Here is a 25,505-nt window from a genome sequence, read left to right on the forward strand (position 1 = left end):
CCAGTGGGCATGTCATGTTTTGAAGAGCCAAATGGCTCCAGGGGGCACAGTCAGTTGCTCCTAAGGGCCAGTGAGGGCCCAGGCTGCAGTTTACCTCCTACAGCTGCCCAGCAAGTAGTGGGCAGCTGCACCGTTTAGGCGCCAATGGAGTCAGAGTCCATGAGAGGGACAGAAGTGGCACAGAGGTGCCAGGCCTTCCACAGCTGTGCAGCACTTAGTGCCAGCTGCAGCGTTTAGGCCCTGTTCCTGTTCTCAGCTGCCCAGCAAGTAGTGGGCAGCTGCAACGTTTAGGCTTGCGCCGGTGGCGCACCCCTGACTGGCGCTGCGTTGGCAGCGCGCCCTGACATTCTGGACACAAGGCATTTGAGCCCCTTTTTGATGGCCAGTTGGCCAGGGGGGCTGGTATGTGGATAGGGCGCAAGGTCCTAACTGTGATATGTGCTTTAACCCCTTCGCTGAGGCGGCAATTCCGCCGCAGCGCTAGGGGGGAGGGGGGCCGCGCGGCGCTCACATGCTCATGACGGAACCGCTCCGTCACGAGCCTCGGGTGGGCTGTGCTTGTGACGGAGCGGTTCCGTCACGGCCCGCCTGCTCAATAGAACGCGCCGCGCAGGCGCGTAATCAGCGCCACGCAGGCGCGCCGAGCCGGCCGTGACGGAACCACTCCGTCACCAGCACAGCCCACCCGAGGCTCGTGATGGAGCGGTTCTGTCACGAGCATGGGAGGGGTTAAATGTGGTGCTAGGAAATGTAATGCATCTAGTATGTTCTACGCACCCTGTGTTGATACCTCTAGAGATGGTTTTACCTATGGAGGTTTGTGTTAGTGAGATTGTGCTTCACTGTGAGTTACGCCCCTAAATGTGAGTTATGCTTAGGGGGTAGGGTCTAATGTGTTTAGACTAGTGAGGATATTGCCTGCTGTATTTTTACTGTTTAGGCCTATTGTGATTTACGCGTAATGTGCAATGCCGTTATGCCTGTGATACCTCTAAATGTGTTTTCATGCTTAGGAGGTTGTTTTGCCTAGTATAGTTTATACTAGTGAGTTTATGTGTCCCTGCATGATCTATGCCTATGGTGATTAGTATTGCGTAGTGTGTACCCACCTTTTACCAGTGGTTACTGGTTGTGTTCTACAATTGTTATTTTGTGCTACACTTATTCTATGTTCTAGAAGTGCTATTTCTGCTAAGTGTTGATCATGACAGTGGCCCACGTGGCCCTGTCCTGTGCAAATAATCCCTTGTGAATATTGCCCGTGCCAGTTGGCACAATGTATATTGTGTGATTACTATCTGATGTGTTTTGACAATACAAAAGTTATTTTTATTTAACCTTGTGTGGAGTTCCTTTTGTAGTGTGCCTGGGATGTTGTTGCTGTGTGCGTGCGCAAATGCTTTACACATTGCCTCCGGAATAAGCCTGTCAGCTCGTGCCAAGCTACCAAGGGGATGAGCAGGGGTTATCTTTGGCGTGTAACTCCCTTGCCCTGACTAGAGTGGTGGTTTCTGCTTGGCTTCTGCGCAAGCCTTAGCCAACCAGAAATCCCAGTTCTAACACCACCATTCCTGACAATCAAACTCTTTACCAAGAACCATGTACAGTCCATGTAAATTAGTTTAACCTGTCAGCATACGCAGGTTTCCAAAGGTTTACAGTTACCACAAACAGTTGCAGTTGTCTCAGCTACTTTCTTCCAGCTGAAGAAAATCAAGAAAATTGCCAGCTTCTTTTCCCCGGCCGCTCTCACTCAGATAGTCATCTCCCTGGTTCTGTCCAGACTTGACTTCTCCAACAGTCTTTACCTTGGCATTCAAGCTGGAGAGCTCAAACGCCTTCAGCTGGTTCAGAATCAGGCTGCCAGACTCCTCCTGAACCTCTCAAAGAGGCAGTCTGTAAGATCTGGCCTGAAACAGCTACACTGGCTGCCTGTGGAGCAGCGTGTGGCGTTTAAAACAGGGTGCATTGTATTCAAATCTCTGCACGACTCTGGCCCCCTCTTCATCAGAGACATGTTTAAGAGATATACTCCCTCACGTAATCTCCGTTCTATTAATAAATTGCTTCTGACTGTTCCATCCTACAAGAGGAAGCGTCTTGGAGGCAGCTGCTTTGACCTTCTGGCAGCTGGTTTTTGGAACTCCCTTCCCCTCCATTTGAAACTGAATGACAACATCCTCAGTTTTAGACATTCCTTGAAAACCTGGCTCTTCACTCAGGCGCACGGTTGAGCTGCTCCCCCTCCCCTGTGACCCTGCGCTTGCTCCTTCCTACAGGGCCATGAAGCCCCCGGGCGTACGAGCGCTTACAAATACCTATTAACATTAACATTAACATTAACATTAACAAACACAACCCTTCACCATTAATTAACCAGACACTCCAGCCCTACTTTGCTTGATTCTTCTTATATCCCAGGTGACACACTACTTTGGGTCGCGGTCCCTACTACTCAATCCTTGCACAGCTTGAGATGCTCAGTTTAGCCCACTATAGGATATCATTTATGCATCCCTACGCCTGTCTACTCGTTACGTGTGAAGTTTTCAAACTACTGAATATTCCACCTCTACATGTTCCTCAGATTTCTGACCTGAACATTTTACTTTTAATTTTAAGTTTTCTTTTTTATTTATGCCGAATCCTAGCAAAAGTAAATCACTACAAACGGTGTGAGAACATAGAATTAAAGCTATCGTGGGGCAGAAACCATGCTGCAAAATATTAAAGGCAAAAATGCTTTCAATTTAACAAAAAGTGAAAAAAATAATACATTCAAGAATAGGCTGTGTTTGACATCAACCTTATCAAGAATTGTCGCAGAGGCGGGTGATGTTTGCAGAGTCAACACGTTTCGTGTATCCGTGGTTTCTTCGAGGTCAACAATGTACTAAGTAAACTCCAGAAGTCAAACGATGGCTTCCAGGATTACTGCAAAGATCTGATTATACATTTATCCACCAAACTTGTGAAACCTGTCAGAGTTAACAAACTCTAGAGCTTTTGCATGTTCCTCGGCTGTTTTTTAGTTGTTTCTATATACTCGTCCTATTTCAACAATCTGAGGGGCATATTACCAAGCAGTAGCGATAATTATCGTTATGCATGGTTAGCGGCTAAAATTATATCGCCGCGCTCCGACGATTTTTACGGCTGCGATACCTTGATATTATCAAGGTTTATCTCAAAAGCGGTTAAAATCCTGCGAAATGCATGAATATTGCAGAAAAATCAGCGATATTCATGCATTATCGTGACAATGCTCTTAGCCATGTTATCCACCTTCCATTGGATAACATGGCTAAGAACTGCTCTGGGCACGCATTAGCTTTTGGAGATATTCACGCTTAGCGCGAATATTTCCAAAAGTAAGGCTTTGTTGATAATTGGAGATAGCGATATTAGCGACTGTTTCCAGTCGCTAACATCTTGGCACGCCCACTTTGCATGTCATTAGCGATAAATATCGCTGACATGCAAAGTGGGCCCCAAGATGATCGCTATCTCCTACTAGCTGTCGCTAACTGGTGTTAGCGACAGCTAGGTAATAGGCCGATAAAATTATCGCCGCTTTAGCGGGAAAAGGTCCTGCTAAGGCGGCGATAATGGCCCTTGGTAATATGCCCCTGAGTGCTTTAAATCGATATTGTGGAGCATTCTTCAACTTTTCACAGAGAACACTATACCCTCAATTCCATTTCCAAATAAAATGTAGCCACATTCTACTTTTTTGAGGAAGAGGGAGACTGGAAGAAAGACCTTCAGTTATCTCTGTACTTATTGACATAGTTGTGGGTTCTGGACCAAGAACCTAGGCATGCTGTCATGAAGCGTGGCAAAGTAACTCATCCTATGATGACCAACATGGATGACCTCCAAACTGTGACTAGCAGGACCGGAAGGCCATAGTGGACATCGGGCATTTCCCTGGGAGGCTGGAATGGAGGGGGACGGTTTTGGAGCTGTGGGGGATGGTTTTGTTACTGGGGGATGGTTTTGCAGCAGTGCTGCAATACAGCTCCATAGTAACAAAAGCAGCAGTGCATAGAGCCAGTTTAGTTAAGTAGCAGTGCTTCATTCTTGCACAATCGCCCACCAACCTGCCCCCGCACCTCCCCTCCGGGGCCGGTTGGATGAAATTGCCAGAGCTGCTTTGTGTTCCCAGTCCATCCCTAGTGATTAGTTTATCAGCATCTTCAACCATGTGATAATCAATGCATGGTGAGTAAAGGGACTGGTGTAACTATACTGTGCATGAGCTGCTTCTTGTTGCTACTTGATTTAAGAGGTGAGTTCTCTGTCAAATACTTGGATGTCTGTGATATTGTCTGGAGCTTGGAAGGGCAAGACAACCTTATGTGTACCTTTGTCTAGGTATGTTACAAAGAAGAGGGTCTCAGCCTTTTGAACCATAACACATCTCTGAAAAGGTTGTGTAGATTTTGGTTGGGAGAGAAAAAGAAGCATCCTGGGGTGTCGGGTATTACTTAATTTCTTAAAATGTAGTGATAGCATTAACTTGGGATCTCCCACACGACCCAAAACTGTTCCTATTACAAACCACAGACGGGATGGGGGGAACCGGTACAAACAGCACCTGCTCTTCCTGTCCCTCACAATCGCTAAACAAGACATCGCTCAGTTGTGGAAAGGGGTCTCCCCCCGATGGTGGGGAAATGGAGAAAAGAACTAGACAGATGTATGGGCGCTGACCTGGTAGTTTTCCTGCCCCCGGAAACACAGAAAATATGGTCCCGATGGGCAACGTATCGGTGTATCGACCTTCCTCCCCTTCCTCCAAAAACCCCCTTTGGGCATAGTTGCTAACACCCCTATGATCATCCAGGGCCGCACACAACATACCTTAGGTGCATGTTTAAGTGTGCATCTACACCTTCTTAAATGTATGAGTTTGGGAACTGTCTGCGCAAAGTTTTCGTTGTTTTATATGTTTAATGCAGTTAACAATGTATGCCTACTGTGTATATCCGGATTATCTTGGTGTCAATGTATGTATGTAGGGCGTGTGCCCAGCTGGTATCACGAAAAATCAATAACATGTGTTATAAAAAAAAAAAGTAGTGATAGCGTTTTCTGGTGCATTTCTTCAGGACAAAACCCTGTGGTCTGTTACTGTGACCCATATCCCAGTAGCACACAGTATGATATTTCACATTTGCATGCCTTTACTTTTAAACTTGTCGCCAGTTTGATATGTGTTTTCAACTTTGATGGTCCCTTAATACTGTAACAATAACGAGCTGATGCAAACTCTTAGTTTGCCTTTGCATTTATTACTTAATATTCAAGACTTGCTCACATTTATTTAAACTGCAGAAAAAGGAAGCCTAGTATTAATTCTTAGGTAGGTTAATGTATCGTCTCAAAGATAATACCTCTATTTGGTGATATTGGACTTCATACAGCACAGGAAAAAGGAATCACTTCCTTCTGCAAGTGTAGAGTGAAGTTCCTGTTGGGGTCCTATAAAATGTAATCATACATAATAAAACTAGGTACTCCTGCTTCTACATCTTGGTGGATGACCAAAATTGTGGTGTAGAGAGGATTTTATCATTTAATCTGAAGCTCACAAGTTAATAGAATAGAAACAATCCATATGAAACAATAGGATCCTAATTCCTATGCAGGTCAATGGAGCGCAGTTGATGGGAACCTAGGCATCCTCCATGCCATCCTGTGATGAAGCCAGGTTAGATAAAAGCTGTTTGTTCACTCCACTCAAGTTTTATTTAGAGTGTTAGATACCATAGAACAACAGATGGAGGCCAGAGGGCGCATAGCCAAGTGCATAGTCTGTTTTTCATAGACTCTTTACTTATTGGACCAGTCCTCGAATGATGGAAATTTTCCTAAGTTGCATCTTTCAGAAAACGTTCTGTAACTTTTTCCCAGGTGCTCCTAAAGTTCAAAAAAATTCAGGGAAGACTTCTTGGACATCAGACTCCAGGTTCTAGTTGTAGAAACTTCCAGTTAGGTCCTCCACTGCATGTCCAGTTGTCATTGGTTTTCTACTTTTCTTCCAGGCAGATAAATCTTTCTCTGTCTTCTGGATCTTCCATATTCTTTCACAGGTTGATGGAGATTCCACAGCATGAATGCCCCCCTTGTCAGGATGTGGACATCCTTTGTTCCTATTGGTTAGCAAGAGGTTGTCTTCCCTAGCCGTGGGAGAGATTCCGGGTCCAGACATTCAGAGCAAATTGTCTTCCAGCAAATAGCTGATCATCACAGTTTTTTTTTACACTACATTCTTTTAATTTATTCAGCACAAGCACAATATCAGAATGACATCAGTTTCAACAGAAAGTGAATGACATCCGTCAGAAAACAAATGTTGAACATGGATGCATCTGCATGGGAACAGAAGACTAAGGGCCCGATTCTGATCCCGTTGGGAAAGCCCTCCAACCAACTCGGTTCTGAAGAGCTTTCTAAGTGAATCACGCTCCAGGAATCCATGCGACCGATTCCGATGCATCTCTATAGTGATAGACTCGGTTCGCTCTGACTCCCATTGAACTCCATGGGAGCCTGTGTACCAAACGCAGGCTCCCATTACAAAAAGGGGTTGGTGGGGAAAAGCTTGAACCCTGTGGCGGGCACCACTGTGCATGCATGGAAAGGGGGGAACCATGGGTACCCCCCTGGGACTGATTCAGATGGCCCAGGATGATTCCACAGCCGTCTCATCTCAGCAAAACCGATTCGATACGCTGTCAGAATCGTGCATCATACTCACTTATTCGGAAGCCGGCTCCTTTGCGTGGCACGATTTGGCTGCGAACGACTAGAACTGCCAGGATTGGGTTTGTTAACGATTCGGTCGGCACAGACGAGATTTTTGCATTGTACTTGGACGTTCGGAACGGGGGACGATTCGGTCGGAAACACAGGCCTCAAATCAGATTTACTCGTTCCGCAACCTGTCTGGAGGCCTTCCTAACGGGATCAGAATTGGGCCCTAAGTGTGCATTCCCAAACTAAAATGTGTTGTTTATAGTTTCTATTTTTTAGTGGAGGGCCTGGGGATGATATGTGAATTGGGTAGTGTAACTTTACCTGGACTCTCTTCAAATAGCTTGTATGCCCTGACAGCTGCAAAAGTAGTCAATCAGAACACACAGATTCTAGCAGTTATAAAGCCAAGGTGGAGCTTGCTTTCTCAGCAATGCCGAGGTCTGGGCATTGTGCTCTCTTCAATGATATGTGGGCAGTGATGCTCTTTGGCTGAAAGAGATCTCTGCACTTATTGAGAGTTTTCTTTTTTGTTGAGAATCTGTTTTATTGGGTATTTGTAGAAATATATAGGAACATTTCACAGTGTAAAACATACAGTGATATTGTGCAGCCTGAACGAGTGGGGGCTGTGGTATGGAGACTGAGAACTACTTTGATATAATAAAATAAGACAACGAGGAAAGATGAGCGGGGTGAAGCGGAGGAAGGGGGACCCAGGGGAGGGTCGTGAAGAGGTCTAGGGATTGGGGCAGTAGTGCAAGGGGGAAGGGGAGTGGGTAGTGGGTCGCTCGCCTGTTAAAGTGTAGGCTTCTTCACTGTGAGAGTTCAGCTCCGCGCGGTAGCAGTGTGTCTTCAAAAATCTGAAGGGTGAGGAGGCGGAGGGCGTGGTGAAGCCAGAGCATTTTAGTTTGGAAAGATGTTCTAGCAGTGGTTGCCAAGTATGCATGAATTTGGTTTCGGAGTGTGTGATATGGCAGGTTAAAAGCTTCATGCCATAGTGTGTCAGAGGCGAGTGAACCACAGCGGGATTAGAAGGGTCGAAGGCTTTTTCCAATGAAGGGCAAGGGTTTGTTTGGCTGCCCCTAGCATGTGCAAGATTAGGCGCCAGTGGGTATGCATCAAAGCTTCGAGAGATTGCAGTCAGATACCCAGCAGGATTACTAGAGGCGTGTTTGGTATGGTGAACCCCACTGTGTCCTTGAAGTTGCTCAAGACCTCCTTCCAAAAGAGAGTTAAAAGCGGGCAAGACTACCAGATATGGATGAAGGAGCCAATTGCGGAGTTACAGTGCCACACAAGGGTGAGAAGATGGGAAACATTTTTTCGTACTGTTGTATAATACCAGCAGGTCATTAGTTTATAGGCAGTTTTGAGCTGAAAGACGCTTCTGCAGGTCTTAGGAAAGTCACACTAAAGTTGTTCCTATTTTTCAGTGGAAATAGTAGCTGCCATTGCGTTTGGTAGGGGTGATTAACCAATGTCGGAATTAGTAATATTGCAGTCCTTGTGTGTCTGAGAGGTGGAGCCTTTTTTGAATTGATCAAAGGTCTTAAAGGTTTCCCCCTCATAGAGATCACGGATCGTGCGGCACTCCCCCTCCCCCCAGGCTAGGAAGGAGTGGGGTTGTAGAGCCGGAGGAAAGTTAGGGTTTTGGGCCAGTGGGATGTTGGGCAAGGGGATGGAAGTGAGGCATTTGGGAACTGCAATTTTGTCCCATATGTCTAGAACTGTCCTTGTGGGGGTGGATATCTAGGCACTGCGTGGTCGTGACCGCTTCAGTAGCCAAGCTATGTCCCAGAGAGGTCTGAATGCCATCGCCTGATCCATATGAAACCAATCAGTTTCGCTTTTACGAACAATCCACTCCAAGATATGTCAAAGGTGTGACGCCCAAAGGTAAACAAGGAGGTTGGGTCAGGCAAGTACCGCCCGATCTCTGGGCAACATGATTACCTTATTGGAGAACCTCAGTCATCCTTTTCCCCTCAAATGAAGGAGTTCATATCTCTCTGTAGGCTTGTAATGGGGAAGAGGGTTAGGGAGAGTTTGAAATAGGTTTCGGCAATATTGACATCTTTACTGCATTGAGATGATCAAGCCACGACATAGGAAGCGATTTCTAGCGCCTCAGGCCTTCCAGGATCGAGTGCCAGCACTCCGGCCAATTTGCTTGGGACTATGAGGCCAATGTGGAGTTCACATTGAGGCCCAGGTACTGGATCGAGTGGGTCGCCCATTGGAACGGGGAGTGTGATTGCAATTCAAGGACTTACTGTGGTGAGAGTGATAGGTTCAGTGCCATCTTAATTTTGAGGCTCGATATCTGTTTGTACGTATGGAGAAGCGAGACCAGTGCAGGTAGCGATTCCCTCGGGGTGGTAAGAGTAAATAGAAGGTCATCTGCAAATAGCGCAACCTTATGTTCATCACTGCTAAATGGGACACCTTTAATATTGGGTGACCGGTAGATAGCTATCACCAGGGGCTCCACTGATAGAGCGAAGAGTAGGGGGGAAAGCAGGCAACCTTGTCGGGTACCTCTGAGAATGTATACTGGGGAGAAAGAAGCACATCAACCCGGATCTGTGCGGTGGGACCGACATAAGGTGCCATTATTCGGGAGACCATGATTGGGCCAGCCCAATCCTTTGCAAGACCGCTCCGTAGAAATCCCAGTCCACCCTATCAAAAGCTTTCTCAGGGCCTAGGGAGAGTAGACACACAGGAATGTTCCACCGCTAGACTTTCTCTACCAAGTGCGCTATGCGATGGATGTTATTCGCCCACTGTTGTATTAACCCAACCTGGTCCGGGTCTATCAGGCCAGGTAGGTATGGCTCCAGTCGGTTTGCCAAGATCATGGCATCTGTGTTTAGGAGGGAGATGGGCAGTAAGATGCGCAAAGCCACAAATCCTTCCCTGGCTTTGGTATAAGAACTATCTCAGCCATGGTCATCATGGATGTAAGGCTAGTGTCGTCGGAGAAGGAGTTAAAAAGAATAAGGAGGTGTTCTTGTATTTGGGGTAGAAACAAGCAGTAGAAGGAGACTGTGACCCCATCTGGGCATGGGGATTTGCCTACTGGTAGGTCCTTCAAAGCCCGGTGTACTTCGGCCAGTGTGATCGGGGCCGCCAAGCTTTTTGCATGGGTAGGGTCGAGAGGCACTTACGGGCAAGAGGCATGGAAGGGGCCAACTTCTCCCTGAGATGTATTGCCTTGACTATATGAAGTAGAGTGGAATGTCCGTCGTCTATCGGTTTCGGAGGTGGCCCACGTGCCATGCTCCTTAACTTTGGAGATATGGGCACAGGTTATTCGGGTGCGGTGCCGATGGACCAGGAGTGAGCCTACCTTGTCCCCTCCTTCATAATATTTTTGTTTCAGTATAAGGAGTTAGCGTTCCGCCTTGTTCACCCGTAGGCGCCCTCAGCTGGGCACGGAGCAGGGTTAGCTGCTTCTTATGTCGTTGCGAAGGCATAGTGTGGTCCAGTCATTCCAAGGCCTTAATGTCCTTGGTGAATCTGGTTTCTACCAGCCGAGCTTAACGAGTGCGGACGAATACGATTGAGGTGATGGTGCCATGGATGGTCACCTTAAAGGTGTCCCACAAGGTATTTCCAGGAGTATCAGGTAGAGCATTTGCCTCAAAGTAGGCTTTGATCTCTCACCAGATGTCTTAGACATTGACTGAATTGCGTAAGATGTAGGGAGGGATCCGCCAGCGGGGTGGGGGGCGGGTCACCATGATGGCACCTTTCAGGTTCATCTCGAGGTGTGGGTGGTCTGACATAGAGATATCGGATATACACGCCGACTCGAGGGACTGGATGAGTGAGTGTGATAGAAAAAAATAGCTGATCTGTAAGTGCGAGAGGTAAACGTGGGAGACAAAGGTATAGTCTTGTGTGTGTCTGGCGATTTATATCGCCAGTGTCCACCAAGCCCAAGGCCGTGATATCTCTATTCAATGCCGCAGACATGGCCCCTGCGCCCTGAAACGTAGCAGTGCTGCGATCTAGCTCAGGATCCCATACCAAGTTGAAGTCCCCCCCAATGAACAGATATTTGTCCTCTTTTGTAGCTAGTTCCTTGAGGAGGTTTCTAAGATACGTGTCCAGGGACTGGTTGTGGCGTAGACGTTAATCAAGGTCAGGGGTCTTGCGTTTAGTTGGGATTTGAGTTTAAGGTAGCGTCCTACCCTATCTCGTGTCACCTGAGCCCCTTGTAGGCAGGAGCCCGCTTTGCAAAAAATGGCATCCCCAGCCTTCTTAGATGGAGAGGACGCCCAGTATTGAGTCGGGTATTTGGGAAGGGCCCTGCAGTGTGCATCTGAGCGTAGGATGTGCATTTCTTGTAAGAAAGTAATATTATAATATTGTAATAAAAGATATCTCCAGACCTGGCATCCCATGTTAGGGGCGTTGAGGTCTTTCACATTAAGTGAGAGGAATCTAATGTGTGTCATATTTGTTCTTGCAGAGAGCAGTGAAGGACAATGTGCCTACCCCGGTCTGACAGCCGATATTGGTGTGCATGTTCCAAGGACAGTCCCACTGCGCACGGGTGTAAGAATGGGCAGTAGACAGCGATGTGGTCGATACAGCGTGTATAGCAGCATGTAGGGTTGTATGCCCCCCTTGGAAAGGCAGAGCTGTAAGAGGGAGCTACAGTGTCCACCACCCTCAGAGTCCCAAGAGAAAAGAAGGGAGAGATGAACCAATAGTAAAAATACAATAAGGCCAACAGGGACACAAAGTTCCATTCAGAGCCCTTTTAACCTCATTTTTTGCCAACCGTACCCAGTCAGTCAAACTCGGCAATTTCTACTCCCCAGTCTTTACCCTTCCATGTGGTGTGCCCCAAGGATCCTCCCTAAGTCCGACCTTATTTAACATCTATGTGTCGGACTTGGCCAGGGTCATCAAAGCTCATGGGATGAGGTTAACATCTTACGCAGACGACACCCAACTGGTCCTGGCAGTACACAATGATGGAGTAGAAGTGGCTGCTAGCTTCCAGGAGGGAATGTTAGCTATTAGCTCCTGGATGACGCTCAACTGCCTAAAGTTAAACTCCGAAAAAACGGAGGTATTGATTTTTGGCAGCCTATCACCTAGTTGGTCCCCCACTTGGTGGCCAACCGATCTGGGACCTCCTCCACGACCTGTGACTAAGGTCAGGAACTTGGGTGTGATGTTCGATGACAAGCTCTCCTTCATCCACCACACAAATTCAGTAGTTTCCTTCTCCTTCTACACCCTTAAAATGATAAGGAAACTTCTTCCATTTCTGCCCCCCAGTGCTGGTAAAACTCTGATGTGCACACTGGTTTTGTCAAAGATCGACTATTGCAACGGACTCCTCCTAAATGCTCAGGAGAAAGTCATGAATAAATTGCAATTAGTTCAGAATTCAGCAGCCAGAGTACTGTCTGGTGCCCCTAAATTTAAATCTATTTCCCCAGTCATACATCAATTTCACTGGCTGCCTATCAGAAGCCGAACTAAATTTACGGCTCTTTGCATCGCATACAAAGCGATTAATAACTCTGGACCTGAGTTCCTAAAAAAAGCACTTTGCCCGTACACCCCCATCAGATCCTTGCGTTCCTCTTCTGCTCACCATCTCACCATTCCACGCACAAAGAAATAATCATGGGGAGATCGACGTTTTACAGTGGCTACTGCAAGACTATGGAACACCCTCCCTCTTCGCATCAAGGCCAGCCCCACCCTGCTGATGTTTAGGAGGCTAGCAAAGACATGGCTCTTCAACCAGTAACTACGCATCTCTGTTGCTTTTCTATCATTCACAGCGCCAAGACACCCCAGGGTATTTGTGCGCTATATAAAACTCATAACTAAATATATAAACTCATGAATAAATAAATCCTAGAGCAGCCGATTAGTCAGGACCAGGGCCAGTCTGAGGAAGTCACTCCCCATAGGGACAAGTTGAATGGGGGGGGGGAGAGAAGGCTTCATGCTGGTCACGGCCTCCTGACCCGGTAGCCGGCTATCAACGTGGTGGGAGGGGAACCCTCCCAGGAACCCAGTTAATCATCAAGACAGGTCCATAAGTGAGTCACCCAGTGGGTGGGAAGTAAGGACCGTAGAAAATCCCTCAGAGTGCACTTGGTCCATCATAAGGGCATCCTTGCCCGTTCAGGGGCATTTGTCATGCATTACTGATCTGCATGTTGTCCGAGTGAAGAGTTCACCGGGGCAGCTGCTTGGGGCCAATAAGGGCATGGTGGCAGGCAACCTCTATGGTTTAGGTGTGGTGAGAGTGATCATTCAGAAGCTGAAGGGGAACGGGTTGGAGATTGGGCGTCATCCATGGAGCAAAGAGGTGGATATTGTCCTGCTTGGTTTGGAGATATGATTTTCCCTTTCCCTGGAGCTTATGTCTGGGAGGTGGCACTATGGGCCACTCTGGGCGTAGAGAGTCCCTAAGCAAGGCCTGCTGTAGGGTCGGGCTGATGGCATGAGAGGCCACCGAGATATGGAGGAGCTGTTGAGCGTCTCTTAGTGAGCAGAGAGGTCTGTGTTTGCCTTCCCAGGTGAAGATCCAGGCAAAGGGCTGAACCCATTGATATTTGATGTTGGGGTCTTGCAATTTATCAGTGACTGGGTTCAAGTCTCTGCGGTGCCGGAGTGTCACAGGGAGGAGGTCTTGAAAGATTTGGATGCGATGTCCGTTATGGATCAGCTCTGTCTTGTCCCTATCAGCCCGTAGGATTGCCTCTTTTTCTGTGAAGAAGTGCACCCGGGTGAGGGTGTCTGATGCAAAATCTGGGCTGCTCCAAGGGGCTGTGGCTCGGGGCGCTCTGTCCAGGGCCAGTTGAATGGTGGCGGCATCACCTCTAATTGTCTGGAGGAGGTCCGCTGTGAAGGCCATGATGTTCTGGCCCTCCGTGCCCCAAGGGATACCCCTGATGCAAAGGTTGTTCCTCCCACACCTATTTTCCAGGTCTTCTTGCTTTAGTTGGAGTTCTATATGTTGTTCCTGTAGGGTAATCATCCTATGTCAAAGGTCTTCCTGGTCCTCCGCCCGTGAGTCTAGTGTACATTCTAGGCCGTCGACTCTTCCCCTGATTTCTACAACATCTCGTCTGAGGTCGTGGAGACAGGCTGTGAATTCTGACTTAAGGCACCCTGTCTCTGCCTTTATTTCTTGTAGGAAGTTGGTCATGAAAGCCTCCGTGAAAGCACTCATCGCTGGTTCCCCAGAGGCCGATGTTAGCGGGGTCCAGTGGGACAGAGGTTGAGGAGCTAGATTTTAGCCACATGGAGGGGACTTTAGTGTCTCTGGAAGTAGCAGCGGGCACCTCTTTGCCAGATTTAGTGCGGGCATGTTTCCCAGGGAGCCACGCCTCATGGAGATCCACTCAATTGGAGATGGGTGCTGGAGTGGATGTTGCTGTTTTGTCTGCAGTAGGGCCTGACGGCCAAGTGAAGCCTCGCTCGCGAAGGAGCAGCCAATAGAGGGATCTCAGTGCCATCCAGAGGGCCAGGGTGTGGGGCAGATCCAGGCCAAGTTCACATGCTGAATTGATACGCTGCAGGGAACTCTAGGGTTAAGTCAGGCAAGGGCCTCCAGGAAGCGCCGGAGAAGGATGTAGAAGGGGGGCCTCAAGGTGGCCCCTTCGGTGAGTAGGTGAGGTCCCCAGGGAGGCTTGGTCTTCTGCGGGGGCCCAAGGGTCAGTTGTCAATCCTCCACAGGTGCGGGGGCAGGAAAGAGCACCCGCTACCCTGTTGGTTGAGACCCACGCTGCAGCTTGGTTCGGGGGTGCACACAAGTCTGGCCTCTCACTTCAATGTTTGCAGGCCCCTGAAGTAGTGGAGGCGTGTCCCCACTGAAGGCTCTGAGGGGGGAGTCAGGCCTCCGGCAAGTCTCTTATGCGCCACACCGCGCCTCAGTGCTATCAGGCCCTCTATGTCCCCCCAAGGTCGGGGGCAACACTGCACTTCGGCCACTGCCGTGCACAGCTCAGGGAAGGAAGAGGTTCCAGAGCACTACCTCACCTCTAGCGTGGCTCACTGCTAGGCCTAGGTGCGGCAGGAAGATGGTGCAGGCTACCCTAGGACAGGCCCTCTCTCAGAGCTCAGAGGGAGGCAGCAGGGGGCCCGGTGCTTACCTCACTGGTCACGACTCAGCTCCAGGTGCCTTGCAGGATGCAGGAGGTGGGCACCTATCTTCTGAACGTACCACTAGTAGGGTCCACTGCTGGGCCCAGGGGCTGCAAGATGGCGATGCTGGGTCCCGCCGGCCAGCCCGCTTCCCGAGGCCAGGTAAGGCAGTGATGAAGAGAGCCGCCCTCGGCTCTCCGGGCACAGATAGGCGTCTGGCAACCCACAGGGGGGTGCAGAGTGGGACAGGAATCGTCCCTGGCTCCTGGGGGCACCAAGCTGTCGCCTCATTTGCCTTCAAGATGGCGGGTCTGGCTGCCCTCGATTGTCCGGCATCGGTCCTCCAGCCCACTTCTCCGCTTCTGGAGGCCCCAGACACCTACAACGTGTATCAGGTGGTGATAGGTGGGTTAGGGTGGAGTCTGCACAGTGCTCCCGGGTCCCAATGCCATAGGATAGATATGGGCTGGCTGAGGGAGAGCAGAGACACCACAAGGCGAGTCCTACTCCATTGGAAGCACAGCCACACCCCCATCATCACAGTTTTTTCCTCTAAATGTAGGTGGCGTCAACGTCTCCACACTTTTACTTTATTAATTTGACTTTAGGGTAACTTATGTCACCCACGCATCCATTAGGCATTACTCACAAAAAGCTCTCATATGTCGTTTTATTGCAAAGGTTTTACATTTTATGATAGAAAACATGCAGGTGGCAACAACTGTGTAGGCCCGCAACTTCCCCGATGCACAAATGTGAGCTATCTAACACCAAAAATACTAAATACTTTAGGTTAACCAATGCACATAGATGGGTTTCCTACGGGAGCCATTCTGGGAGCATGATGTTAACACATACTTCCAACTGATGCACATTTCTGTAGTTTACAGCTGCATCTGACATCACATACTCTTAATCATTCTTACTTAGCTTACTCAGAAAGACTGCACATGTATCCGGAGGACAGCTGGGGTTCTATAGCAATCAAAGGAAACAAAGATATATCCCTTGATGCACATAACAAAGTCTTTCAATCAATAATCCTAAACCATTTTTCTTGACTGGCTCCCCTGACAAACTCGACTCGAGAAATATAAAAATACATGTAAGCATTAATTGAGCCCCACCTTCTGTTAGCTTTAATACTGACTGGTGCGCAGAGCAATATAGTTTTAAATCTGTAAATTTACCAAATATTTTTTCACATTCCTTGAAAATATCCGCAATAAGAATCTACTAAAGATACGAAATAAGTTGGTATCTAATAACAATGATAAACATTTTCCTGTATATCGTACTCGTGTAGAACTATTCTGTTCTTGTCATATTTACCAATCAACTCCAGTTTTTATTGTCATAAGTGCTGGAAATCAAAATACCACGGTATTTCCTTGCAGACTGAAATGAGCAATGTGATCACAAAAGTACTTTAGTGCATACGTGGTGCTAAAACTAGTATTGTGCAGCGCAGTATTGAGTTCTGCTTGTTACCACACAAGAAAAGCATGCACAGTTCAAACAGTGATTTTTGTGCCTACTCAGTGTAGATGAGGTGGCGATCACCATCTACACTACTCTCAAATATTTACATCAAAAATGGAGCATGATGGGAAATGGTTTGACATAGATAAGAGTGCAAGTTGATAACGTTGTTCACATACATCTTTTATTGAGTATATGTTTAATATTGATGACATTTATATTGGAACTGTCAGCACCACTTTCAGCTGGCCACTGGGCATGCAGGGGTTACTGGGTCCACCCGTGGGGGTTGAGGCCTTTTACGCCTTATATCCTAGCCAAGTACCTCTCCTGCACTTGACTGTAAATGGTAGCTATGGTTGAGCGGTCCGGGGATCCCTTGGTGGGGAGTGTAAATACAGGTAAGTGAACACGCCTCATAACTCAGAGGGTACAGCAAAGTGAATAAATCATTGTTCAGTCAAATATTTATTAATATTTTATTTCTAACTCTACACATTCAAGGGCAATGAGGTTGATCCTCGTGCTCCATATCTGGTCCCAGTGGTATGACGATGCACTCACAGCGTCCTTCTCTGTCAATGGGCCAGGTTGGGGGCAATCCGTGATGCTTGTTTCGACTCACGGGCCACAGCTTTCAGTTCTCCAGGGCAGGCGGCCCATCACCATGCAGAGCACTTTTCTGTCCCAAAGGGATCCAACCAACATAAACACAGTGGACACTGGGGGCCTCATTTATGAGAAATGACGCATCGCTGCGTGAAAGCAGCGATGCATCACTTCTCAGTGCGCACTCCTTGCGACATGATTGATGCGTCATATTTATAATATGACGCATCATGTCGCAAGGAGTTACAGATATGGCAGTATTTCTGATGTGTCTGTAAGTGCAAAAGTGACGCATTGCTGGAGTGTGTCACAAAAGTGACGCAACTCCAGCAATGCGTCCTTTCACATAAGGCAAGCCCCATGTGAAAGGGCCTGCGTCAGTCGCCTGCTGTGAGGCAGGCGCAAGATTTTGACGCAACAGCGTCCTAAAAGTGACGCAGTGAAGTCTCATAGATTTCACTGCGTCACTTCTACGAGGCTTTTTTGCGGGGGAACGCCCCCTCTGCATACATTATACCTGACGTAGGTATAATGTAGCGCAGGGGTTTACAAAGTGACGCATCTGCTTAGATGCGTCACTTTGTAAATAGTGCGCAACAGGAGGCATGTTTTACGCCGCCGATGCGTCACAAAAAGTGACGCATCGGAAGCGCAAAACTGACACAAGGATTCATAAATGAGGCCCCGGGTTCCTCTGAGCATTGGGGACATCCTCTGCCTCTCTTGTTTGTGCTGTCTCCACTTCAGCTCACAGTGTTTTGTAAGAACCTTCATGTTGTCTTGTAGCCACTTTGGAGCACCGACTCTCGTTAGTGTGTATGAGTATATTGATCGACTGGGTTTGTGACTTCTGCTCTTGGGATCATCTAGGAAGCCCTCACAACATTGTTTCAGTTATAACTGAATATCTGAGACCTGCGAGTGTCTACCCAACATTGTTAGAGACAGTTTGTTTACTGGTAAGGTTAGTAAATTGGGCACATGTTTGACTGAGGATGGCTCTTTTAATTGCCTTTTTGGATGCAAGGAGACTGGTTAGAGCCCTCCAGGAGGAATACAGGGTGCTCTGCATGTAGAGGTAATTACCTAAATGGTTTTACCACCATGTTTCTTTTGTCTCAATTTCATTCCAGCATTAAACTTGGCATTGTCTGTCATGATGTTCCATTCTGAGCCATAGTAAGGATAGAATTTTCATATGTAGTCTAGTGCTGCTCCCTCTTGGACTTGCATATGACGTACAGGACTTTACATGTATCTCTTTGTTTTACTGGACACTAGAGGAGGTCTACCAGGGCTCAGGTGATATGTTGCATCTTTCTTCCACTTAGGCATCATCTTTAAGTGGCAGTGAATGGGATGCTTGTAGTTGTGTGCTGTTGCCCAAGATCCCATTTAAATTGGCTCATCCAAGCCCGAGATATCCACCAGAGAATCAGTCACTAAGGTGTGGCATTATTGAAGCCTGCTGAGGGTGCTTTGTGACCAGTGGCACTTGCAGCAGCCGAGAAATATCACAAGGTTCTTCAATCCCCTTGGGGAGCCCATACTTTTCAGCTTGCTCCTGTACTGTGAGGTACCGTGCTGGAGCCTGAAAAGAGGTGGGAGTCAGCGGATACCAAGATTTCTCCCCTAATGGCACAGAGGATAACTTGCCAGACAGGAAGGGATCCAGCATTGACGGTGTGGGTCCTGGAGTCCCATGATGTCCAAAGAAATCAGTGTGCGGGTGCCCCACATGGGCAGAGTCATCTGTTGGTGAAAAAAGAAACATGAAAGGGAGGTAACACAGAAAAACAAGACAGGAAAAATATACAGGCCACAGCGGTTTCCTCAAAAAGCCAGCTGTAGGACAGAGAAGTGCCCCATAAAAGATGGTATCTGAAAAAAAATGTATACTGTTTCACTGTGATTCACCAGAAGAATAGGGGCACCACCAACAGAATTGTATTGTGTTTGGGGCAAGGAGTGCAAATTTGCATCCTAAATCTCCCAGGACTGGCGCTTCATGAAGCTTGGGAGAAGTTTTAATGTTTCTCAAACTCTCCTGAGGCAGACCTTTCTGCGTGTTAGGCCTGTCATGTACCCATTGCGTTCCTTTGTTCTCTCTTGTTGTTAGTGAACACAGGGACTCATTTTGACTTTGGCAGACAGATTGCTGTCGCCATGGGGAGTGTACTCCGTCTGTCAAGTGTAGAGATGTCCGCTGGCCCTGCGGACATCTCTTTCATTTACAGTAATTGCTACGTCAACATGATGGAGTAGTCTACCAAACTTTCAACTTTTTTTTTTTGCTCAAAAACAAAATCCCAAAGTGGGATTTTAATTCTGATAGTATAATTGTAAAAATAAATTATCCCCTTGGCATTGGATTTTCCCACATGGCCTGGGGGTTATTTTGCATTTTTCACAGCCCCTTACCGCCAGGTTTTATCTGACAGTGACAGACAGTGAAAACGGGTCATGTGTTTGCCCACCCTAAATAGGGCCGGTGGACACATAGCCAAATCTCCAAAGCCCTTACTCCGCCAGACCTCCGGAGGTGTATATAGGCAATAGAGATGGAGTAGTCTCCACCATGTACACACTGAGTTCCGTTCGACTCTAAAAGATGTGAACAATACTTTGCTTTGGTGGCTAGAGTACTCCGAAGCCAATGTACCCTCTCTGCCAAAGTACAAATTCGGCTCCTAGTTCAATTGTAAAATTGTGTCTTTCACTCAAGTTGTTCACTGTTTTTTATAGGGATTGCTTTTTTTTAATAGTAAACGTGAAAATATATTTATATTAACATCTTACAATGGTTCTTCATATTGAAAGGTCTGCGTTCTTATTGATTACTTATGGGTACCCCCAGTAAGCATGGCTTTTTTTGTAACAATGGGCCATACCATACCATGTACAGGAATTTATATAGCGCAAATCACCAAGCGGTTTCTAAGAGCTTGCTTAGGGAACCCGTCCTGGTATTCCCCTGTGAGATAACCCCAGCAGGGTACCCGCAAGGTGAAAGCCAGGCATCCCGCCGCGAGGGGCCGTTGTGGAGATTAAGCAAGCTATTGCCCAGAGTCGCAGAGTGTGAACCCGTGAATCGAGTAGGCACCGGAGCATGAATTGTCGAGTCCATGGACATTTTAGGACTCAAGACCCCGCCGAACCGGGAATTGAACCCTGGTCCCGGGCTGACCTCTGCTTCCAGGTCTGCCTCCTCTAACCAGTGAGCCACACTTCTACCATGCCATGCCATGCCATACCCTACCATACCATACCATATCATGTACACTAGGTATATAGCTAAGTGCTTCCTGCATCCCTGGGCTGGCACCCGACGCAAAGAGGCCTGAGCCGGATGAATTTCCATTCAGATTTAGTAAAATTTATGCAGCCTCATTTTATAGCATTTGCGGGCTACTGATTGAAGTCTTATGGGCTCTTTGAGAGCTGGACGGTAACAGGGCATCCATCAAAAATTGCCTGATGTCCAATCTGCCCAACTCCTATTTCCCCATCTCTGTTAGTGGAGCCAAAGTTCTGATGCCGGACACACCCTGTTTGGTGTTCAGGCACCACATAACCACTTGAAACATGGCATCGGAAGGCATGACTTGTTATGCCAGTTAATCAGTCCATGTCCGCTGAGTTTTTTTACTGCCAGGGGCCATAATGACTGCCCTGGGCAAAAAATACTGTTAATGTCCCCCACCGGTGGGAGAAAACTCCTAGTGGATCAATTGACATTTTTCCAGTAACAACAGACTGTTTTCAGAAATTGCCTTTGGGAAATAAAATAAAATGCCAGCTAATGTGCCATTCTGCCAAGTTGGGGCTGCCAGCCAGTGCTTATTTTGTAATAAAAAATATAATAAAAAATAACGTAAGTTCCAGGGCTCTACTCAGGAGGCCACTGCAGATTGCACGACCCATTGCCCTGTCAGCGCTGCCAAATGACAGTACCAACACAAGTACTAACTATTACAATCCTACCAGTGTCACAATTCAGAGTATTTCAGCCCCCCACAGCTATCCCAATGGCTTAGGGCGGCAGGTATTAGTCTTTTATAATGCAGATTGAATTAATAAACAACTTTTGTTGTACTTATCTCTAAATTAGACAAGCAGTGTCACCATGTGGCAGGCCATTATATGGGTTGGAGTTGACGATTAAGCACCGGTTCCCACTGCCTCAAATTAAGTACTCGAACGGGCATTGTGAGTATTCACAGAAAGTGCTTTGGAAGCACTTTGCTTGTTGTACAAGCCAGAATTTGGCAATGGGGATGCAAATGGGCCGCCTGATCTAGCTGCCTCAAGGTACTGAATCACAGCAATGTGGTCAGGAACCAAATCACAAAAGAGATGCTGTTTGCGTAAAGAGAGCAAGATTTGTTTTAAAGGAAATTTTATATTTATTTAAAATCTAGCAATCCGGTGCAGAGTATTTTCAATAGTTCCAATTTTATTGACGTCCATTGACTTCTGCATTGGTCGTTATATTGTATAGTGTTTGCTTGACATTGTTTAATAAATCATTTGTTTCTGATCTGTTGTTTCTGTTCTTTATAGCAAAATGTTTGATATTGAGCTGTGTCCGCTTCCGTTCACCATGGAAGAGATGTTTAGCTTTATTAGCTGTCGCTTCACCGGCTATCCCTCCTCAGTGCAAGAGCAGGCGTTGCTCTGGCTTCATGTAAGTAAACGCATGTTTCTGGAAGAACCTGTTTACTACAAATAATAATATAAACATCTGTGTAGTATTTGTATATCACACACTTAACCAAAAGCAGGGGAGTGCTGATATACAAATATGAAACATATATTGTACAAGTTTAAAATGCATGTATGTCCCTTTCAAGGATTCTAAGAGTTTCTTTCAGCTACACTTAAAGTCATGAATTAGCATTAGCTCATTTTATGAAGAATACATAATTATAAAGCTAAATAAAGTCACACACCCCCACCAATAGGTGTTGTGCTACAGGAGGATACCAACTACTTACCGGTGACCTTCATTACTCTGAGTCTAGGTCTTCTTTGTCACAGTAATTACTGCATGTGCTGACTTCTGTCCTCACAGATATTGTTTACATAGCCCAGTCAAAAAACACGCCCAATATGGCACTCAGATTCCCAGACTGCCGCAAAAGAGGAACTTAACCAGGTCACTTACTGTAAATCACCAAGCAAAACAATATATACACAGAATCCAAATGAAATGGTACAGGTAAGCAGGAAGAGAGGTGACGGGGAAGACCTAGACTTGGATTTATGAAGATTACCAGTAACTAACCGGGTCATTACCTCTTCATCTGTCTTCCTCATATAGTCCTTACTCTTTGAATAAATACCCAAGCAGTAGAATTCGATTTGAATCACTAGGAGAAAGAAGAAAGCTTACCAAAATATGATGCTAAACCCATAGTTTATTATGACAATCATAAAGAAAACTGTAGCATTCATACTACTCACACTGCAGACAAAACATGTGAACCAACTTCGGTAAGTGATCAACACCTCCTTCGAGACAGCCACATTCCCGGAAAGCTGGAAGCACACCGAGATCAACGACCTCCTCAAAAAACCCAAGGCGGACCCCAAGGACCTCAAGAACTTCCGACCCATCTCCCTGCTCCCGTTCCCTGTGAAGGTCATCGAGAAAATCGGCAATACACAACTGACCCAATAACTCGAAGACAACAACACCCTGGACCCATCCCAGTCCGGATTCCGAAGAAAGCACAGCACCGAGACAGCCCTCATCGCTACCACAGACGACATAAGGGCCCTCCTGGACAATGGCGAAACATCGGCCCTCATCCTCCTGGACCTGTCGGCCGCCTTCGACACGGTCTGCCACCGCACACTAAAGACACGCCTCCAAGAAGCCGGAATCCAAGAGAAAGACCTAGACTGGACCACTTCTTTCCTCTCCGGCAGAACCCAGAGCGTCCGTCTCCCCCCTTCCGCTCCAAAGCCACCGACATCATTTGCGGCGTACCACAGGGCTCTTCCCTCAGCCCAACGCTGTTCAACATCTACATGGCCCCCCTCGCCCAGGTCACCCGCCAACATGATCTCCTACGCCAACGACACCCAGCTAATCCTCTCCCTCACCAGGGACCCACACACCGCCCAAACCAACCTCCACGAAGGACTGAAGGCTGTCGCAGATTGGATGAGGAACAGCCGACTGAAGCTTAACTCGGACAAGACAGAGGTCCTCGTCATCGGCTCCACCCCCTCAGCGTGGGATGACTCCTGGTGGCCAACCACGCTAGGAACAGCCCTGACACCCACTGACCACGCACGCAACCTGGGTGTCATCCTCGACTCCTCTCTCTCCATGTCGAAGCAGGTCAACGCCGTCACCTCCTCCTGCTACAACACCCTCCGCATGCTCCGCAGGATCTACAAGTGGATCCCCACCGAAACAAGAAGAACAGTGCAATGCACTCTATGCAGGAATCCCGGCCAAACACCTTCGACGACTGTAACGCATTAATTACGCCTCTGCCCGGCTGGTCCTCAACGTCCCTCGACGCAGCCACATCACCCACCACCTGAGAGACCTACACTGGCTCCCCGTCGAAAAGAGGATCACCTTCAAGCTACTCACCCACGCACACAAAGCCCTCCACAACACCGGTCCAGCCTACCTCAACGGCCGACTCAGCTTCTACAACCCAACCTACCAGCTCCGCTCCATCAGCCTCTCCCTCGCCACCGTCCCCCGTATCCAACGAACGACTGCCGGCAGAAGATCCTTTTCCTTCCTCACCGCCAAGACCTGAAACACCCTCCCCATCCGCCTGCGGCAGACCGAAGACCTCCTAAACTTCAGGAGCCTTCTCAAGACCTGGCTCTTCGAACAGTAGCAGCATCCCCCCACCCCCCAGCCCCTTGCGACCCTCCCGGGTGAGTAGTACGCTTTATAAATGCACTGATTGATTGATTGATTGTTTGAAGAGGATGATCCTCCAAACTGCAACCGATAATGCATCATAAAAGCGTGTGCGGTGGACCTGGTTGTTACGCAGCAGAAACCTTTGCGAAAGACACCCTTAAAATCAGCTCATGATGTTGCTACACTGCTTGTGGATCTACCCTGGACCCCAGCAGACAACTCCCAACCTGCCAACTCATAAGATCTAGAAATGGCAAAGTTAACCCATCTATAGAGGGCAGTCATAGATGGGTGTAGTCTTCTTCCTGAAAGGTCAAAAGTCACTAAAAGAACATCTCCCTTTCGAAAAGAAGGAGTAAATAAATCGAAAGGGCTCCGTGGGCATCCAGAGTATGGAGGTTGGACTGCTCCTCAGAGGAAGAACACAGGAGGGACAATATCCTCAGAGCACCAACAAGTGGTTGGGCTCTTTGGGAGGAAGGATGGACCCAGCTTCAGAACAACCCTATGTAGGGAAAATCTAAGAGACGGACGAGAAAAAGTAAAGCTCCAATCCTGCCAGAACAGCTTTCTACTATGGACACAACTTTAGCGGAAAGGAATTTAAGGTCAATACACACTTTGAATGCATGATTATATGTACACATACAATGACAGAATAAATGTAAAACATTAATAAATGAGTACATGGGTACATAATAAATGCAATTCCAGTAAAAACAGTATAACTCAAAATACTCAAGTTTAAATGTGAACAAGAACTACAATTCATAACATTATAATGAAGACATTTAAGAACACGCTTATATGAATTCCTAATTTCTACAGTGAATGCACTCCAACAGTATGTTTGGTACTTTACTTTACTAAGGTTAAGGTACTCAGTAGATATATTGCGCTAATGCATGTAGGTGTCACCCTGTTGTGAAATATAGAGGTAGAACTTAAATATGCATTTCCAACTGTTTCACAGAAGAACAAACACTGGGCGTGATTGATTGAAAGCTAGCTAAATAATATAAGTGAAAAAGAGGTCAACTCATGGAGTTCAAACTGTGATGAGGAAGATGCATGAGGAGGAAATAATACCTTCATGCAAGGGTAATTTTTAGGGTTTAGGGTTGGTAAGGATTTTTGGGAGGCAAGAGTAATTTAAGGGTTTATGGTGGGTATGGATTTTTTGGGTGGTAAAGGAATTTTTAGGGTTTAGGTTGGGTATGGGTTTTTGGGTGGCAAGGGTAATGTTTGGAGTTTTGGGTGAGTATGGGTTTTTGGGATTTAAGGGTATTTTAGGGTTTAGGTTGGGTATGTTTTTTTTAGGTGGCAAGGGTAATTTAGGGTTTAGGATGGGATGGGTTTTTGGATGGCAAGGTTAATTTTAAGGGGCAAGGAAATTCTTAGGGTTGAGGGGTTGTCGGTCAATAGGGTAATATATATATATATATATGCAAAAGAGTGGGCAGAAAAACGAACAGTAAAGGCAAAACAGAAGCAGAAAAATGTGCAGGAAAGGCAAAACAGAGGGCAGAAAAACTAGCAGACTCATGCATCCACTCACAGAGCCACACAGATACTCACGCAGTCACTCACAGACCTACTCAGAGACTCATACATC

General features: G+C 47.2%; 1 protein-coding gene across 1 annotated transcript in view; it reads left to right on the forward strand.

Annotated features, from left to right (window-relative positions):
* Positions 1 to 25,505, forward strand: part of UNC79 (unc-79 subunit of NALCN channel complex) — a 641,854-nt gene that overhangs the window by 211,358 nt on the left and 404,991 nt on the right. Inside the window, 1 exon segment of the mRNA XM_078660089.1 lies at positions 21,553 to 21,676. Within this exon segment, the coding sequence (XP_078516215.1) occupies positions 21,553 to 21,676 (124 nt within the window).

The sequence above is a fragment of the Lissotriton helveticus genome, chromosome 9, assembly GCF_964261635.1.
Source record: "Lissotriton helveticus chromosome 9, aLisHel1.1, whole genome shotgun sequence".
NCBI classification, from domain to species: domain Eukaryota; kingdom Metazoa; phylum Chordata; class Amphibia; order Caudata; family Salamandridae; genus Lissotriton; species Lissotriton helveticus.